This window comes from Phasianus colchicus, chromosome Z, assembly GCF_987193195.1.
Source record: "Phasianus colchicus chromosome Z, bPhaCol1.hap1.1, whole genome shotgun sequence".
Lineage (NCBI taxonomy): Eukaryota > Metazoa > Chordata > Aves > Galliformes > Phasianidae > Phasianus > Phasianus colchicus.
This window is the reverse complement of record NC_143476.1, coordinates 81,819,925-81,839,408: the sequence shown is the minus strand read 5'-3', so window position 1 is coordinate 81,839,408 and position 19,484 is coordinate 81,819,925. Positions and strand designations below refer to the sequence as shown.

Here is a 19,484-nt window from a genome sequence, read left to right as displayed (position 1 = left end):
CAAAGCATTGTTACAGATTAAGGGGAAACATCCTACACATGCCTTTGTACACCAGGAGGCAGAAGGGATGCCAGGCAGCCAGTGGATGGAGCTGTATTCCTGACCTCTGGTTTTGACTCTTGCGAGATTCCTTCCAGTAAGAACCCAGTCTGAAATTTTTTGAAGTATGGAATTTTGTAACCAGTGTCGTTCTTATGTCAGGTCACTTGACCAGACAAACCTAAGGCCTTCAATAGGATTCCACTGGGAGCCCACGGCCACACCAAGAAAAAACACCCTATACTATTTATTTTTATATAGAAAGCACCACTAGGGCGAGAAGAGGAGGAAGACTGCAACAGCAAAAAGCTGTGCATGAATACCACAGCCTTTTCTCAGAGAAAGAAATCAGTGACCTCCAGCCCTTGCTGATGCCAAGCGTCCCTCCAGCCTGCACCTTTCTGCCCAGGTTAGGATTTCCTCAAAATCTCTTCCAATTTTTTTTTTTTTTTTTCTTTCAGTTTGATTGGGAATCAAACCAGTCAGGTCAATTCGATTTTAGTCTCCTTTGCAAAAAATCACTCCAATTAATTAATTAATCAATCCATCCTGAACGGACTCTCTGGCTGAAATCAGGGGATCAGAGAGAGAGGGAGACCCCAGAGCAGCCACCGCCTCGTGGCGGTGCTCCACGGCCCCGCAGCCCTCGCCGCGAATCTCCCCGACGGCGAGAAGACAGCAAGACCGCAGAAGCAGCGGCGATGGGACGCCGCCCCGCTTCCCGCCCTCACGGCCCCTCACGGGACCGCCGCCATCTTCCGCCGCGGGGCTGCCTCGCGGCCGCCTGGACACGCCTCAGCTCCGGTCCCGGCTCGACTCGGCTCGGTCCCATTGGCTCGGCTCGGTGGAGCCGCCCCCGGTTGCATCAGTTTCGGCGGCCGGGCCGCGCCTGCGCCGCGTTGTTCCCAGCCTTTTCCACTCACCCCTTCCACGCTGCTGCCATGGCTGGCGCTGACGGGCAGGTGGGCCTCGCGCCGCGATGGGGCGTGCGGCGAGCAGCGCCGGGGGTCCGCCTGGCTCTGCGCTCCCTCACCGCGCCCGGGGGCCGTGCTCAGGCGGGGAACCCGGCGGCAGGCCTGGGGAGGGCGGGCGGGCAGGCAGGCTCAGTCCTTACCCCTTGAGCCTTTCGTGAAGCCGCCGAGGTGCTCGGGTCTCCGGGAGAGGGCGGTGGGATTGGCTCCGTACTGAGGAAACCGGGCGGGCTTCGCGGGGCTGTGCCCCAGTGTGTGGGGTTGGGGTAGAGTGCAAGAAACTGCTGGAGGGTGAGGGGATTTGTGTGTTCTGCGGTGTAGGTGAGATATTAGGAGGAAGTTTTTCACGCAGAGGGTGGTGAGGCACTGGAAGAGGTTGCCCAAGGAGGCTGTGGATGCCTCATCCCTGGAGGCATTCAAGGCCAGGCTGGACGTGGCTCTGGGCAGCCTGGTTTGCTGGTTGGTGGCCCTGCACATAGCAGGGGGCTGAAACTAGATGATCACTGTGGTCTTTTCAACCCAGGCCATTCTATGATTTTGTGATTCTCTGATAGGTAAATGCTGGGGAAGAAAAAAAAGCAGACTGCGGGAAGAAGAAAATGAAAGAAGCATCTGGTGATGTAGGGCGTGCAGAGGTGAGCCCTTGTCAGACCACGGGGTGTTGAAAGATGTAGTTTTGTGTACTGCTGACCTTGCTGTATGTCATCTGTCTGATTCATTTATCTGCTGTTGCAGTAATTCCTTTCCCTGCTAATTCTTACTTCAGCAAAGTTTGCCATAAAGTGGCTTTGTTGCTCTTGACAGCAGGTTATATTGTTGTTAGGGGAGAGCAGCTCTGGTTTCTGTGGTTGCTGCTTCATGATGCAGCCCGCTGTGGCTCCCACCAGCAGAAGGAGATAGGCAGCAGGTCTGCGGGGTGATGAAAGCCCTCCAGAGTTGCTCTGCCGTTTCCGTGTTTGTGGTTGGTATGAGTAAACAGTGGGCACAGAGCTGCTGGCCAGCTCTGAGCTGCAGCCATCTGCACTGTGGTGCCTGCACTGGCAGCCTGACGTCAGTGGAGGACGTGTTCAACTTCAACAAGCTTTTTATATTGTTTTTTTCCTTTTGTACTGTATTAAACTAACATTTGCTACAAGTTTAAGCACGAGGTTAATAAACTATCTAATAGTTCATTAATGTATCTTATACATGTATTAAAGAGATGCTCAGTGGTACCTATAATGTAATATGTAATTGTAATAATTGGCTGTTAAGGCGTCGCACACATAGCTGCGGACAGTCACATAGGCCTTTGTGAAATGTATATGCTGTTCACTTTCTTGACATCATGTGGTATTAATCTGTTGAATGTGCCTTTATTCTTTATGTGTAGCTGAATCCTTGGCCTGCGTTTATCAATGAGCGTTTAGAGATGTACAATAAACTTAAAGCTGAGCACGATGCACTTCTTGCAGAGCGAGCTGCTAATGATAGTAAACCCATTAAAGTTACATTACCTGATGGCAAGCTGGTTGATGCTGAGTCCTGGAAGACCACACCTTATCAAATTGCCTGTGGAATTAGGTATGATTCTATCCTAAAATATACTTAGTAATTTTTAGACTGGTCTACATCTGCAATTTGTGGCTGCGATCATTAACATTAGCAAATGCAAAATTAGTTGTTGTGGGCCTGGGTACGATGATCTAGGTGGTGTTTCAATTGACTTTTAGAGTGAGCTAACATTAGAAATGTATTTTGCTTAATTGCACTTTTATTGGCATGGGAGATACCTATCAGAAAGAACACATCTCCAGCTGACTCGTATATCTTGTGGATAGATTTGAACAGTGTGCGCTGGACTCCCTATCAATCAAAATTATAAAAGCTGTGTGATCCTAGAGGTGAAATACCACTATTTTATTATTATTATTATTAATTAATGCTTTAATACTTTGTCATTGGGATCTGCTTTTTTTTTGTGTGATTTGGAATCAAGGAAAGTGTTTTTGCCTAGAGAAACTGAAGAATGACTGCATTAGGAACAGTATTTGATAATTTTTGAAATAGAAGTTCTGTCTTTTATTGCAGTAGGATTTTGGTGTCAGATTAGCACTTTAAGGCAGCTGCCTCTAAGTCAGATGTGCGTTAATGGCTAATAAATAGTGCAGCTATGTTTCATGTCCTAAATTTTCAGGACTGACTAAATTGCTCTTTCTTTGAAATTTATTTGCATTATACCCACTGAGAGCGCTCCTAAAAAGTCATTCTCAATGTGGTGGAGCAAATTTTGAGTATTTCTGCTTGTTGATTTTAAACAATTATATACTGTGGGTTGTTGTTGGTTTTTGTTTTTTTTTTCAGTCAAGGCTTAGCTGACAACACTGTTATTGCTAAAGTGAATAAGATGGTTTGGGATCTAGACCGTCCTTTGGAGGAGGATTGCACCTTGGAGCTGCTCAAGTTTGAGGATGAAGAGGCTCAAGCAGTGAGTATCTGCTAGCTAAAATTCGTTTGCTTTTAGATTTGCATTAAACCCAGCCTCCAGCAGGTGTTAGCGTCTTAACTGTGCTCAAGGGAGAAGGAGGAAAAAGATAGCTGTGTAGGTACATCTCATTTTTTCCTCCGTAGGGAGGCACTGTTGCTATATTTATGCAAAGTGTGTAATATTTGCAGCCTTAATGTTACGTAAATCTTCTGAACCAACCACTTTAGCATGGCTGCATGAGCAATAACAAATACAGAAACAAATATCAATCTAGTAAGTTGCTCTTGTATTTTTTCTGTATACTGAAGTACATATTTTCTTTTGGGTACTCATTCATCTAAGTACAGATACCCAGTGAATTTGTAAATTCTTTTAGAAAAAGTTATTCAATTAAGAAGGTGCAAATTCATTGCAGCGGAAGTCTTGCATTCAAACGTAGGATTCTCATGCCAGCTAAATGATTACTTCTGTAATACTGCTGTTCTCTGGTTTGTGCAAATAAAAGCAGAGTTAAATCTTACAGGTTTAGCTTTAATTTGCTAACCCTTTAGGTGCACTACAAGATAAACAGTAGTTTTTAGCTTTAAACTGTTCTATATCACTGCAGGATTTCCCATACTTTAAATGTTTGTAGGACTGGCCTTATTTGCAAATGCATCTTTATGCTGTGTGTCAGCAGAGCTGATCCATTGAAGTTGAGAGAAAAGAAGATGTTGGATTAGTTTCCTGACCTCTAGACAAATCTGAATCATTTAAACAGTGTTTGGAAAGAAGAATTATATGCTTTCAGTCTGTAAAATTAAAAAATAAAATCCAGCATTACTTTGGAAATACTGGAGCTTAGGACAGGAATATTTCTGGGCCGGTCATTGCTGTTCTGAAGACTGCTATAATGTGAGGTCTGCATGAAGTACCCTGGAAGCAAACGTTCAGAAAACATTTTATTTAAAATAACAAAAATGTGTTGTGCATATTTGGACTTCTCCCCCCCCTCTTTTTTTATTATTTTTTACTTCCATTAGATATACTGGCACTCAAGTGCTCACATAATGGGTGAAGCTATGGAGCGAATCTATGGTGGATGTTTGTGCTATGGACCACCAATAGAAAATGGATTTTATTATGACATGTTCCTTGAGGATGGGTAAGTTTTATATTTTTTTTCTTTTTTAGCATTTGAGGGGGACAATGGTTATATCAAAGTTTGGGTTACTTGCAACCAGATGAGAAATCACAAGTGAAAGTGAGAGTGATGTGCTCTTCTGCATGTTTATTTTAGAGGTGTATCAAGTAATGACTTCTCTGCTTTGGAAATGCTGTGCAAAAAGATCATGAAGGAAAAGCAACCCTTCGAAAGACTGGAAGTTAAGAAGGAAACGCTACTTGAAATGTTTAAGGTAGGTTGTTCTTGAGTGTTGTTACCACACCATGCAGTTACACTCTGAGTATTTGTAACTTCAGCCACGTTTTCTGTTAGTGATAGAGGAAGGTCTTTCAAAGTCGTTTTTGAAGATGTGTTCTTACAAACTCATTTGTGGTATTTAACCTTTAAAAAAAAAAAAAAAAAGTAAAATTATCACTTAGATTCTCATAAATGCATTCAATTTTTCTCCAGCTGTGAGAATTGTCGGTCTGGGTGATCTTGGAAGTATGTTTGAATCAGCTTTCTTCATTTATTTCCCACAGATGTAAATTTGCAAATGTGCACTTGTATTATATTGGCTGTGGTAAAATGCTGTGCTGATACTAAACTGTATATGCTGGTGCATTCAGAAAATATTTGTAAAATATTTTTTTAAGGATGAGGTTATCAAGCAAGAATAAAATCTCATCTTTTCTTTTTTGTAACTAGCTGTAAAGAATTTCCTAGCATTCTTCAGATAGAGGTTACTCAGTTTTGTATATTAAGACTCTAAAGAGAATCAATATTATTCAGAGTGGAAGAGGCCTTAATAGGTCTTCAGTTAACTCTTGTGCTCAGGGCAGTGTCAACAAAAAGCTGGATCAGGTTCCTCGGGTACTGCTTGATATTCTGTTCGACAGGAGCACCATGTTACATAGCCAAGTGTCTTTTGATGTACTGCAGCATCGAGTTTGCAAAAAAGCTTAAACTTGTTACTGCGTAACAAGAAGTTAATAAATGTGCTCTTCTTCTCAGTATAACAAATTCAAGTGTCGCATCCTGAATGAGAAGGTCAATACTCCAACTACAACAGTGTACAGGTAATTATGCATGCATAGTATTACTAGTATATTTAATCATAGCAAATTATACCTAAACAAATGTTTTTTTCTATTCTTAGATGTGGTCCCTTGATAGATTTATGCAGAGGACCTCATGTTAGACATACTGGCAAGATAAAGAGCATAAAAATTCATAAGGTAGGACCTGAAACTATCTTAGGCAAATGTAATAATTGACAGTGTGTTACTGTGTTTGGGCAGTACAACAGTAGATTATCCAAGAGCATAGTGTGAAGTGGATAACCTGGCCATAAACTCAATTTAACCAACTGGTGAAGGGTTGTGTGCTATAAGAATGGTATTTAAGTGATGTGAAGACCAAGTATATGGCCAGGGACCTCATTTCCAGCACATCTTGGAAAGTGGGTGTAGCTTAATTCTTGGTTGAGATGTATCAGTGAGAGTTCTTGTTTTAGCTTAGCTGATGATTATAGCTCAGTGTGAACAGAACAGATGAAATAGAATGGCTTCAGAGAGAAATAGTAGACTTGAGGAAGAAGAAAAAAAAGGACCATTTAGAGCTTGAAACCAGTTTTTACAATTTAGCTCTTCTTTGTGCATTTTTTCACCAGCACTGTGTTTTTATGATTAAAACTCTCTTCATAGCGTAGTTACTCTATATTAAACAGCAATTTGTTAAATTATTATGTGTGCCTTTTACAACAGGCTGGAGCAGGAAAATCTGTAGGCTCTCTTTCTTTTCTTCATTGTTTCATTTATTTTTTGTGCACAGAATTCATCTACTTACTGGGAAGGCAAGGCTGATATGGAATCTCTCCAGCGAATCTATGGAATTTCATTCCCAGATGCAAAAATGTTGAAGGAATGGGAAAAATTCCAGGAGGAGGCTAAAAACAGAGATCACAGAAAAATTGGACGGGTGAGGCATTCTGTATGGTAATGTATTTTACAAACATAATGTAACCTCACAGCTAGAACCATCTTGCACAGCGTATACATGCTGTCACAACTGAGATGTGATGCAGCTGTGTTTTCTGTTGAGTTGCAAAGCCAGGTTCTTTTCTGTGTAAAAGCATCGGGTTAGGGTTTTGTATGTAGCAGAGCAGCTCCCTCACTGCGATCTATTGAGTCAGCCCTTGACACGTTATTTAGGCCAAGTGCTGGGTCCTGCACTTTGGCCACAACAACTCCATGCAGTGTTGTAGGCTTGAAGATGAGTGGCTAGATGACTGTGAAGAAGAAAAGGACTTGGGGGTGTTGGTTGATACTTGGCTGAACACGAGCTGACAGTGTGCCCAGGTGGCCAAGAGGGCCAATGGTATCCTGGCCTGCGTTAGAAATAGCGTGGCCAGCAGGAGCAGGGAGGTGATCTTCACCCTCTACTCAGCACTGGTGAGGCCGCACGTTGAGTACTGTGTTCAGTTTTGGGCCCCTCACTACAGGAAAGGCATCGAGGTCCTGGAACGTGTCCAGAGAAGGGCAACGAAACTGATAAGGGGTCTGGAGCACAAGTCCTATGAGGAGTGGTTGAGGGAGCTGGGATTGTTTAGCCTGGAGAAGAGGAGGCTCAGGGGAGACCTCATTGCACTCTACAACTTCCTGAAGGGAGGTTGTGGTGAGGAGGGGTCTGGCCTCTTCTCTCAGGCAACAAACAGGACCCAGGGAAATGTTTGCAAATTGTACCAGAGGAGGTTTAGGTTAGACATAAGGAAGAACTTTTTCTCTCAGAGAGTGGTCAGGCACTGGAATGGCTGCCCAGGGAGGTGGTGGAGTCGCCATCCCTGGCAGTGTTCAAGAGGCGTCTGGACGAGGAGCTGCGAGATCTGGTTTAGTGCTTGTGGTAGCAGTGGCAATGAGAAGACGATCTTATAGGTCGTTTCCAACCTTGTGATTCTATGATTCTATGATCAGAAGTCCTAAAGCAAACAATTTATCTTTAGAGCAAAAGCTTCTTCAACAGGTTAACGAAAATATTATATGAACATTTTAGTATGCAAGACCTTTTCAGTCTGCAGGCTGTTGCTTATTCCTGCCTGGGTTGCTGCAGCCTCTTCACTCACAGTTTTGCCTTCTTTCTGATCTTTAGAATCTGTAGTACATTTTGGGGTTGAGTTTTTCTGGTTGATTAGTTTTTCATTTTCTTTTTTAGGTTGAAATCTGTGTCTTATAATTGGTAGCTGGACATCAGGAAAAAGAACAGAAGACATTATATGCTGTCTTGAAGCATATACTTACTTCTTCACAACATTAGCCAATTGCAGTCCAAATATATAGTTAATATTTACTTCTGCCGCTCTCTAGTTACTCAAATATTTTCTGTCAGTGGACAAGGGTGCTGAGTGCATACAGTTCGGAATTGCACATAAACCTGAGTATTTGGGGTACTGACAATAGAATAGAAAATTACACTATTTTCTTCCTGTATATGTAGCGATGGGGGTACAAGTACTAGTGAAATGCAACTGGTCTATTGTTACTGACTTTTATTTTATTTTAAACCTTTGTGCTGTCCAGTCAGTAGTAATTCATTTGTGAATGTTTATTGAAAAAAAATAGCTGTGCAAGTACTAAGTTTTTCCAATATTTTTCTGCAGGATCAAGAACTCTTTTTCTTTCATGAGCTCAGCCCTGGTAGCTGTTTTTTCTTGCCAAAAGGAGCTTACATATATAATACCTTAATTGAATTCATCCGAGTAAGTAATGTCTTTTGGAAATTGTCTTATAGAATGAAGCGCTTAACTTCAGAAAAAATGTAAAAGTATACAACGATGTAACAATATGAATTAACTTGAAATGAAGGGCTGTTTAAGCTCCCAATGTGTAAGCTGTGTAACTGAAGGAACCTGGTTACTTACAACTGGTGTTTTGACAATGTCTGACAAATTATATTTTTATCGCTGCAGTTAAAATAGTGATAATGGTGACTCATAATAGAGCTAACCTCACTCTACTGTTGTTTCACTGATCCTTGTTGATTTTACTTAATAAGTGTTAGATGTGGACTTGTTGAGCTAATTACTAGAAAAATGAGGAAAAAAATCCCGATCTACCTGTTGCAAAACATAAATATCTCTGTCTTATTATTTAATATCTGGGCTGTAGAGTAGTACCAAGTGTCGTGGAATAATTAGAGACTGGTGCTTTGCTTGTTGGAAGGAACTTGTTCTTCTTGCTTACTACAGAGGAATTTTTGAGGGAAGAGTGGTATGCTGCCATTTCCAGCTTGTTTTTCTTTTTTTCTTTTTCTTTAGTGATGGACTCTATAAAATAGTGCTTGCATATTTTCATGACTGCAGATCAAAGCCTGAGTACCATTACTTTCGTTTGGTTATTGATTATTTTATGTACTGGGTTTATTTTAGAGTGAGTATCGAAAACGTGGATTCCAAGAGGTTGTCACTCCAAATATTTTCAACAGTAAACTATGGATGACTTCAGGGCATTGGCAGCATTACAATGAAAACATGTTTTCCTTTGAAGTGGAGAAAGAAGTGTTTGCTCTGAAGCCTATGAACTGTCCAGGACACTGGTAAATGCACATCATCTTTGCATTGGATTTTCTTTTGATTTAAAAAAAAAAAAAGACAAAACAACAAACAGAAAACCAAACTAAAAATCCTTGTTAGGAACATTGTAATTATGAGTCTTATTATTGTGAGTTCTCTCTACAGAGACCCTGAAAAGTGTCTTTTCTTTTTTTTTTTTCTGTCATTACAGTGATTTTGTTTCAGAACTGAAGCTTATCTTGATGCTGCAAAATCTGAGTAGCCAAAGTGGCTACCAGGGTATTGTCAGTTTTGTGGCAGTGTTCAGGTTTCAGTGCTCACTTCAGGAGTTGGTACTGTCACTATGCGAGGTGGAGGAATCCTCCTGCCCATGTAAGAATCTGATTAATTTTCCTGGAAAAAAAAAAAAACACCTAGATATAAGTGATTGTTGTATTCAGGTGACATCTCTGGCGGAGTGGGCACTTGCTTAGGCACTGGCTGCTTCCTTTTGGCAGTTCTTTGCAGAATTTTGATTCTAGATGAATTTCAAGTGATTAACTTTTCCTTCAGCCTTATGTTTGATCATCGTCCAAGATCATGGCGTGAGCTGCCATTACGGTTGGCTGATTTTGGTGTTCTGCATCGAAATGAACTGTCAGGAGCTCTTACAGGACTCACTAGAGTACGTCGGTTCCAGCAGGATGATGCTCACATATTCTGTTCTGTGGAACAGGTATGGACTGCTGGTAAATGAAATAGGGTATTAAAATCAGAATAGCTGAATTTCCTGTAGTTGAGAGTGTATTTCCATTTTTATGTAGATAGAAGAGGAGATAAAGAGTTGTCTACAGTTCTTGCGTGCTGTTTATGATGTCTTTGGATTTTCCTTTAAACTGAATCTCTCTACTCGTCCTGAAAAGTATCTGGGAGATATTGAGGTGTGGAATCAAGCTGAGAAGGTAAACAGTAATTTTATTACCTTTCTGTATGAAATCAAGGTTGCAGTTGCAAGTTCCATAAGGGCATATTGCCTTCTGGGAGGTGATGTGGTAGTTGGGCATGAGAAATATAACTTAATAACTGTCTTTAGTTCCGGGTGGGTAATAAAATAGCTTTCTTAGTATGCTATGTACGGATGGTATGCTCTCCATACAGAAGTACAGATCTCCATGTCAGAATCAGATTGTCTCTTTCCTTTCTCTTCTGTGTTTTTGATCAATTAAATAGTATGAGTGATGGGAGGGAGGGGGAAAAGAGGATGAAAAGAACTAATTTTAACAGCCCTTTTGGTAAGATTTTGAGGCATCTTCCAGAAAACATGTTATTTTCGTTACTAAAGCTAATGCCCTTGCAGGTACAGTGGTGGAAAGAAGATGGGGCATGAACAGACATTAGTAACAGGGATGGATTCTCCCTCAATATTTACAAACTTTTACTCTATCTCAAAGAGTTCTTGTGTCTTATCTAATGCTGCTTGTTTGCCCTCTTAAAAAATGTATGCATTAGTTTCAGTTTGAACTTCTTTTAACCTGAGTCTCTTCCAAAACTTTGTTTTTTTCAGAAAACAAATGAGTTGATAGGAATGTGCACAGGTGCTATTGCAGGGATAGAGAGATAATGAGAGTCTGGTAGAGTTAAATGGCTGCAGCAGCAGGCTGACCTGATGTGAGAAGTGAGAAACACTGAATATACATGTTCTTTATCTCTAGCAACTGGAAAACAGCCTTAATGACTTTGGTGAGAAGTGGGAGTTGAACCCTGGTGATGGAGCTTTCTATGGACCTAAGGTTAGTGCTTTGCAATGGAGTTGTAGCTGAGTGGCGGTTTTAATTTTGTTTGGATTAAGTACACAAAAGGTCTAACAATTCCTTTTTTTCCTGTGATGCTTCTGTAATTTTAGCAGTGTTGGTAGCATGCAGATTCTCTTCTTCATGGTACAGCAGACAAGAAGGAAAAAAAAAACTTGAAGTCTTTGTGTTGATAAATTATGCCAACTGTAGAATTTTTTGGAAAGAAGAGTGTTTGGAGTTGGTTTATTTGTACAAAATGTTTGCCTGACAACTTCAGACAAATACCTGAGCAGCATGAGGGCTTTGTCGAAGTAACACCTGAATTGTGTTGAGTTAAAAAAGAAAAAAAAACCAAGTAGAGATAGATGCTTACTGCTGTTAAATACATTGGGGTTTATTTTGTATCTTATAGAGAAAATAGTGGGTTGATGATCTCGATTTTTATTCATCATCTTCTTCATAAAGACAGCTTTTACTTTCAGCCTGTCCTGTATGTTCTCTTTCAACTTAACTTTAGAGCTAAATTTTTTGATGTTAGTATGGGTTTCTGAAGCATTGGTACTGTTCAGTTTTGGCTTGAGAATTAAGAACAAAATTGATTCTTAACTGACAAACCGGTACAAGCAGAGATTGTAAAAGTCTTGAAGTAGGAAGAGAAAGTGTGGATTTGTTGTTTTTGCTGTTGTGATTTTTTTCGTTGTTGTTCTGATTGTGTTGTTGTTGTTTAATATATGTTTGGTTATCTGATATCATCAAATGGTGCTTTCTGGCTGAAATTGCCTGTTTTCCCAGTGACCTAAATTCCTGGCTTACTTGAGAGAGGGAGAATTCTCTGTGATCTTGTCCTTTACATAGCTTTAGTACTCATTTTACTCAGTTTACTTGTAGAAACTATTTGCTGCTTAAATTGGAGTTGGTTTATTGAGAGGTATGAACAGAAGGTGGCACTGTAAGATCAGTGTGCTGTGTTACAAATGCTCATTTTGGTGACCAGTGAATGAGTCATAATGCAATAATCCTGTAGAATACAAACAGGAAGAAAATCCTAAACCTGTATTCCTATGTAGGAAAAAAAAAAGACATGAGGGGAAAAATAATTTGTTGTAATTAAGTTTATTAAACAGATTTCTGAAAAATGTTGCTTTTACGACATTGTTTTGTAGCACTGCTGGTGGGTTTTGGTATTAAAAAAGACCCTTGCACAATCTGTGTGTCTTTGTAAGAGTTTCTTCTTCAGCTGTACAGATGAAGAAGAGATTTCTAGAAATTTTCTGATGTCTTTGAGCATGAGGACACAAAACCTTACAGCATTGCTTGTAAATGTTTCCCTAATAGATTTAAATTTAATCTATGTTTGTATTCATTCATCTAGTAAACTAGTTCTGATTTTTGTCTTTGTATGCTGATTGAATCAATTTCATTTTATGGGTTGTAGGTGGAATGTTTTGTAACAGCTTATCATTCATAATGTGAAATGCAAACAAGATTTAGTAATTTCCTCAGTTCATTTGAAAGGAGGCAAATATCTACAGGAACACTTTCCTTTGTTAACCTTAATTTACTTTAGCTACTGTACTAGGAGCAAGGGTAAGTTTAAGTGAGCAAACACATAGCCTTTTGCGTTGGTCTTAATGTAAACTGGTTAAAATTGCATTGTTAAGTGAAGCTCTGCATTCAGGATAGAGTTTTTTAATGGATGATTTGAGTTTCTATTAGAAAAAAAGTCATATACAACCTTTTTGATTTCTTTAATTCTAGCTAAACTGTGATAAGCACTGGCTTTAGAGTGCAAAACTTTTAAATGAGTTTTTGTTTTGCCAAATGACTTCAGAAAGGCACTTCATTGTCTTTCAGCATTTAATACACCGATCTCTTTATTTGATCCTTAAGTTTGAAAAAAAATTAAACGCATTGCCCTACTGGGAAAATGTTGAAGATGTCAAATTCACTAGATCAGTAAGGTCCAAACAAATTGACTGTTTTCTAGATATCTACTTGTCCAACTTCTGTCCAAAGTGTATTCAAGATGCAATAGATTAGCTATCTGTAGTAAAGACGATTCTTAGTAAGACGTGTCATTAATTAATATGATCTCTCTTGATAAGTGGATTATTTAACAATACAGTGTGCATCCTGTGTTCAGGATTTTTTGAAACAAGTGCTCAATTTGGAGCCAAAACTTACATTTACCTACCATATCCTTCCCTTAATGTGCTGCTCAGTTTACTAAGTGAAAGACTCATGAAGGTCCGATGAAAAACCAAGCAAACTCAGAAAATATTCTTTAGATATTAATTGTAGTTCCCTCAGAAGTAACATCTATTCAGGTGCTCACCCTGTTTTTGGTCTGACATTATTTGCATCAGAATTCACAAGTCGTTTTAAATCATAATATAGTCTAAAGTGTGGTGTCTAAAGCCACATATACTTTCACTGTAGTCTGTGAGTGAAGACTTCCATCTTAATATGATGAATTTATTTTCAGAGTGGCATGCTTCATCTTAAACTCTGTTTTGTTCTTTTGTTTCATAAGATTGACATTCAGATTAAAGATGCCATTGGACGCTACCACCAGTGTGCTACAATCCAGCTAGACTTTCAGCTGTCAATCAGATTTAACCTCACCTTTGTCAAGTAAGCACAGTCTGATGTTCTTAATTGCTTTATAATTTAACTTTTCTGTTATTCATGTGTGTAACTAACTTTGTTCACAGCCATGATGGTAATGACAAGACAAGACCAGTTATCATTCACCGGGCTATCCTGGGCTCTGTGGAGAGAATGATCGCCATTTTAACTGAAAACTATGGAGGCAAATGGTAACGCTGAAAAGTAGATTCTAGTTTGAGCAGACACTTTTATATGAAAGATGAATTAGCATGAAGCATGCAGTTGTCAGTAGAGTTTATTTTGCTTGTTTGCTACTGAGGTATACCATATGTATATCACTAGGCAATTGTCTGAATCCCTTCAGATATGAAATAGTAATAAATACAATAGCACGTGGCAGATGGTACCGCTCTTGAACATATACAAGGTGTGTATCTCTCATCTTGCTCTTCCATGCCTGGCAAAGAGTCGTTTATGTTGGTAATTTCCTTTATCTACTGCAGTGTAGTGACCCTACTGATGATGACAAAACTCAAAAGTTAAATATTATTCCCAGCATTTGTTAGTAAAGAGATTAGTGGCTCAATTACGTGTGTAAAATGAAACTCTAGTCTTCCGATCAAAAAGTACTTTTGCCCACCCTGCAATTCTTTCAGACACTCTAGTTTTTTGGAAGATAAGCTGTAACTTAAATCTGGGGCTGTCAATGCCTCTGGACCCATTCTAAGCTGTTGATTTAATGAATCTTATCTGTAGATTTTAGTCTCATCTGTTCCTAGGTTTTTCCATTCTGAAAAATACTAAAAATTCTTTAACTTTTTTCTTGTTTCTTGAAGGCCACTCTGGCTGTCTCCGCAGCAGGTAATGGTAGTGCCAGTGGGACCGACATGTGATGAATATGCTCAAAAGGTGAAGTACATGGTTTTGTTTTTATTGGTTGGTTTGTTTCAGATATACTGTATTCAATTTAAATACTTAGCTATTAATTACTAGTATTACTTGTCACAGGGAAATGTTTTAGATCTTTGCATGTATCCCTTGTTTATTAACATGACAGTAAGCTGCTGAAGATGTAAATGGATTTTAAGAGGAACTAAAATAGATGTTGGCAATTCAAATATCAGATGTTTATTTTCATGAGGTTTTGGTGCTTCAGGTTCCAGTTCTCTCTAGTAATGTCCATCTTGCAGAGCAGTAAGAAAGATAAAGAAAATTCTCCACATGTTTGGCATCTGGCAGACTTTCTTCTGTATTTCTTTCAAACTCATGATACATAAATAAAATAGCCTGCAAAATTAAAAAATAAAAATATACAAACAACTTTTAATTCAAAAGTTACCATTCACAGCATCAAGTTGAAGTAGATACTAGTCCTAAACATGAGGTATTTATATCAGTGCTCAGCAGTTTGTATGATGGCAGACCTCATTTCCTGCTTTGAACAAGGCTCATCTCCACGGCTTGAGCTGATGATAGTGCACTTGATTTAGAGGGGTCAGATAAGCTTGACTGGCTTAACTCGACAGGTCACAATTAGTCCATCATCACAGAATACCCTATTGTGACAATTTAAATACATTTTCTCCTAGGTCAGACAGCAATTCCATGATGCTGGGTTAATGGTGGATATTGATGTAGATCCTGGATGCACCCTGAACAAGAAGATCAGAAATGCTCAACTTGCACAGTATAACTTTATTCTGGGTAATGTATAGTGCATTTGTTTCTACCTTATGCTGGCTGACCTTTTCAAAGAGGTTCTCTGAGCAAGTGGTAGTGTTTAGCTCACTTTGCTCTTCCAGAGTCTCCATTCCAGATGGTCTCTTCTGTACAACTGATGAGCATTCCTTGCTTGTATGGCTTTTAGAGAAAAAGATGCCTGTTTTGTGGACCAAGGCATTATTTCTGCTTTAGAAAAAGTCTTTTCTATTTTCTGATCAGTAGTGTGGAGACGTGTCAAAACCAGTGTCACTTGTCACTCAGGTTAATTGTGATTATGAATTTAGTTTAAAAACCTAAACTAAAGATGAGAGTACCGGGAAGAACATCTCACCTTACTTAAGTTCAAAGACTGCTTCAAAGAGTTAAGTAGCTGCAGCTGAGGAATCTCCCACTCAGTGGAGAAATGTAGCTACCTCCAAGTACATTACATAAATTTCACATTAGTAGTGCTTCATGTAGAGATATGTCTTGGTATCTGTCAGTGTTTAATTAGCAAACCTTTGGACTTCGCTAATAAACTATCTTGTTGTTTCTGTAAACAACAAGCAAATTAATAGTTCTTGATTATTTGTGGTCAGGTTTTGTTTCTAATGTTTGCTTTTGCATTACTCTTCATTTTAACTTCCTGCCTCTCTTTAATATAAAACTGGGCTTATTCAGTTTACTTATAGCAAAACATGAATAAAGAAAATTTATAATATACTAAAGTCTGTTGAGTGATAGGATATTAAATAAAATTATTGGCTGTTATAAATCTAAGTTGGAGTTCTTTGGAGGAGGACCTCATAGGAGACCTGGGAGTATATGTTAGTTGCTAAGTTTTTAGAATTTTTGTTAAATATACCGGTGTTCTAAGGGAACTGGTGGGAAAAGATTTTTTAAGTGGTAGTTTTATTTTTTTGTATCTTGGTTGTTCCTAGTTGTCGGTGAAAAGGAAAAGGCAAGTGGAACAGTTAACATCCGTACCAGAGATAACAAGGTGCATGGTGAGCGTACAATTGCTGATACTGTGAAGAGACTGCTGGAACTGAAATGTTCTCGTTCCAAACAAGCTGAAGAAGAATTTTAACACCACCTGTTCCACCTGACGTAAAATGATTCTAGATTTCCTAATTCAGTTAACCACAGAGTTATTTGTACAAGATTTGCAGAAATGTTCTGTCAGACATGTATCTTTTCGTAAAAAATCAGTTTCTCACAAACCTTGAAGTAAATTTCCTGGCCTCTAAACAATGACAGATGAAGCAAGATGAAATGACTTTCTGTGACTGCAAGGGAAAACGGAAATATTAATCGGGGATATTTACTGTGTTCTAGCTACTTAAAAATAAAATATGTTTTGATAACAAATGTTTTTCATGGAAGTTTTACAAGAAACCTCAGGCTTAAGAAACCACATAGCAATGCTACACTGCAGCAGCTTTATGAATATCTCCTCTGGTAAGGTGATACCTTGCAGACTTGTCTGCTTGTCCTACACCAGTTAAATTTATTGACTCGATCATTTCCCAATCACGTAGGCTGAGAAGTGCATAGAGATCTCCCTGCTTAGTAGGTGTAGGCACTTCTGGGAGAGTTCCAGCTCACTGAGAGCAGAGTGCTCCAGCCATGGGGTTGTCTGCCACGTAGTTCTGTGCTGCTAACCAAGGCCAAGCTATGCCCTTTTCCAAAGGCAGCACCTGAAACATGCTTTAATTGTAAGCTCACTGTTGCTTCAAGAGAGGATATGACTAGAAAGGGTATGGAATAATAGGGCCAAAGAAGCAGCTAAGGAAGCCAGAATTGTTAGGACCAGATGATACTAAGATGCATTACTTTTCAGTGTGGTACAAACCCCTTATGTGGAATATTTCTATACCAACCTTCCAAGCCAGGGCATCACATAGTTTGTAGCCCCTCATTTTTGTTTAGTTTTTGCACATCTGTTTGACAAGGTAGTTGCCAAATTCCTGTTGCTGACAAAAATCCTGGGAGTAGAGATGCTTTTTTGTGTGTTAATCTTAACTGCCCAAACACCTTCCAAAAGAGGTTGTTGACTTGCTTTCTGAAAAGAAAATCCATTCTAAATTAACAACCAAACAACCAAAGTTAATGTAAGACCTTTTGCATACAAGTCTGAGGCCAGGTTTGAACCATCTTACTGTATAAAAAGCTTCCAACTCTCATAATTTCCTGTGCTATCTGGGAAGAAAAATTTAATCCAGCCTTTTCTCACCTGTCTTTTTCAGGTATGGGTGATATATCAGCATTTGAATCCATCAAATTTTAACAAAAGCTTTTTAATGTTCGTTTTTCAGACCAGTAACATTCTATGTGATTGCTTAGAATAAGAGAGAGAACTGACTTTGAAAGCAACAAAGCAGTGGAAAATTATTTCAGTGAAGATGGAATAGGTTTAAAATACCTTAACCTAATCTTCTATTTTTTTCATCTACTTTACTTTGCTATGAATTGGTTATTGCTCATTCAAAAAAAAAAAGTAAGCAAGATCAGATGTAAGTTGTCCTTGTGGCAGGACTTCATCACATGTTGAAACAAAGTCAGAGTAGAGATCAGTGCCACAGGAAAGAAGAGCCAGTAACTCCATTTCTCTTTGGGAATCATGTCTTAAACTGCCTTTTGGATACGATCATGTATTTGTTGAGTTTCATGGAGAGCTATCTTTTGTGTTGGAGGGTGTCCCTGTGCGTGCTAGTAGACGTAATAAGATAATGGTGCGTAAAATGCTGGCCACTACTGTGTATGACTCAGTAGATTTCAGCTGTGGACAAACTGTCCTTTTACAAACCTTATTTGCATAGATCATGCCGATAGATTGTGTAGTTCATCTATGGGAAAACCCTATGAAATGAACATGTAAGTACGTGAAAAATGTATTACTAGAAACAAGACCTAAGGAGGATAATTCAATAAAATATGTATATACCCCAAGCAAGGTGTGGGCGGAACTGAGGTGACTACGGCCAAACTGTGATAAATACACAACTCCGTTCAGGTGCCATCTAAGTGCTTTGTTCTCTGCAGCTTTGGTTTCAGAAGTCTTCGCTGCCAGGACATGCAGCCAAGCACAGAAGCAGAAATACTCTGGTCTGAGCCCCATCCTTTCCTTCGGTTTAACTGGAGGTTCCTTGAAGAGAAAGATTTGGGTACAGTTCTCTAGAGAGTTTCCGGTCCATGCTTTACCACAGCTAGGCAAGAGAAAGCCAAAAAGTCTGCAGCCTGATTTTAAGTCTGCACGTCCCTTGGGAAGTTATTGTGGGAATGTGAACTACCTCCACAGACTGCACCATGCCATGGGCGTTTCCTATGGAGTAGCTGATAGGATACAGCTCATGCTTTGCTTTACTTCAGAGTGAATTTTATTAATTCATGCCCTGAAGCAGATTCCCATGCAGATTGCTGACAGAGGGGCAAAAAATGGCAGGGCAGTTGGATGGATAACCTGATAGATCACTCCAGTATATAAAAATAAAATCTTGAAGGAATTTCAGTATCTAGATAGACCACTGTGCCAGCTTTCACTTTTCTATGATTCTCCTCCATTGTGCAAACTCCTTTGAAAGGAATTCCCTTGGTGAGGCAGCTGGAGACTGCCATGAGCCATTCCAGTCAGCCTCTTCCTGTCATAATCTTGGGATGAAATTCCCTCAGTGGCTGATATTACAGCCTCAGAATACTGCTCCAGTATTTACTGCTCATAAAACTGGCATTTACTGATTTGTTGCGCTCCTGAAACACCACTCTTCATGTTGGAGATACTCACAACTAATCCTTATCCATAGAGTGCATACAGCAGCAGCACAAGTTAACTTAATATTCTGCAAGAGCTTAAACGTCCAATGACATTAATCTAATCATGTTTAATATGTGTTTTCTCAATTGCACATTTTATGATGAACTGTTACCTGTCTATAGTATTAGTAATCTAAGAATTTATTTTGTGATTTTGTTTAATGGAATAATACTCAGATGGAAGAGATAACCCTGTACATCTGCAAGGATACTGGAACAACTCTTAATCAGCCAAAGAAGGGGCTTCTTAATATGGCTATTAAAAGTCATCTTTTACTGGTGCAGCCACTGAGACATCAAAGTAGTATTAATAACAGCATATGTTTCCAAGAAGCCATTACTACTTGAGAGGTAATAATCATGCAGTCATCTTCATTCATAAATACTCCACTAAGCCTTA

The 19,484-nt window shown here is 39.3% G+C and overlaps 1 protein-coding gene across 1 annotated transcript; it reads left to right on the top strand.

The window, feature by feature from the left end:
- Positions 1-965: 965 nt before the first annotated feature.
- TARS1 (threonyl-tRNA synthetase 1) lies at positions 966-18,234 on the top strand. Its single transcript, XM_031608406.2, has 19 exons — positions 966-1,001; positions 1,565-1,645; positions 2,383-2,573; positions 3,354-3,477; positions 4,500-4,621; positions 4,757-4,874; positions 5,636-5,700; positions 5,781-5,859; positions 6,455-6,601; positions 8,277-8,375; positions 9,045-9,211; positions 9,741-9,903; positions 9,992-10,129; positions 10,880-10,957; positions 13,494-13,594; positions 13,675-13,779; positions 14,407-14,479; positions 15,160-15,274; positions 16,213-18,234. Exons 1-19 carry the CDS (start codon positions 981-983, stop codon positions 16,359-16,361), a joined length of 2,136 nt encoding a protein of 711 aa, XP_031464266.2. The 5' UTR covers positions 966-980; the 3' UTR covers positions 16,362-18,234.
- The last annotated feature ends 1,250 nt before the right edge of the window (positions 18,235-19,484 follow it).

Coding starts and splice junctions, on each gene's coding strand:
- TARS1 (XM_031608406.2), top strand. CDS start 981: ATGGCTGGCGCTGACGGGCAG. Junction 4,622..4,756: donor GACATGTTCCTTGAGGATGG/GTAAGTTTTATA, acceptor TGTTTATTTTAG/AGGTGTATCAAGTAATGACT. Junction 5,860..6,454: donor AGAGCATAAAAATTCATAAG/GTAGGACCTGAA, acceptor TTTTGTGCACAG/AATTCATCTACTTACTGGGA.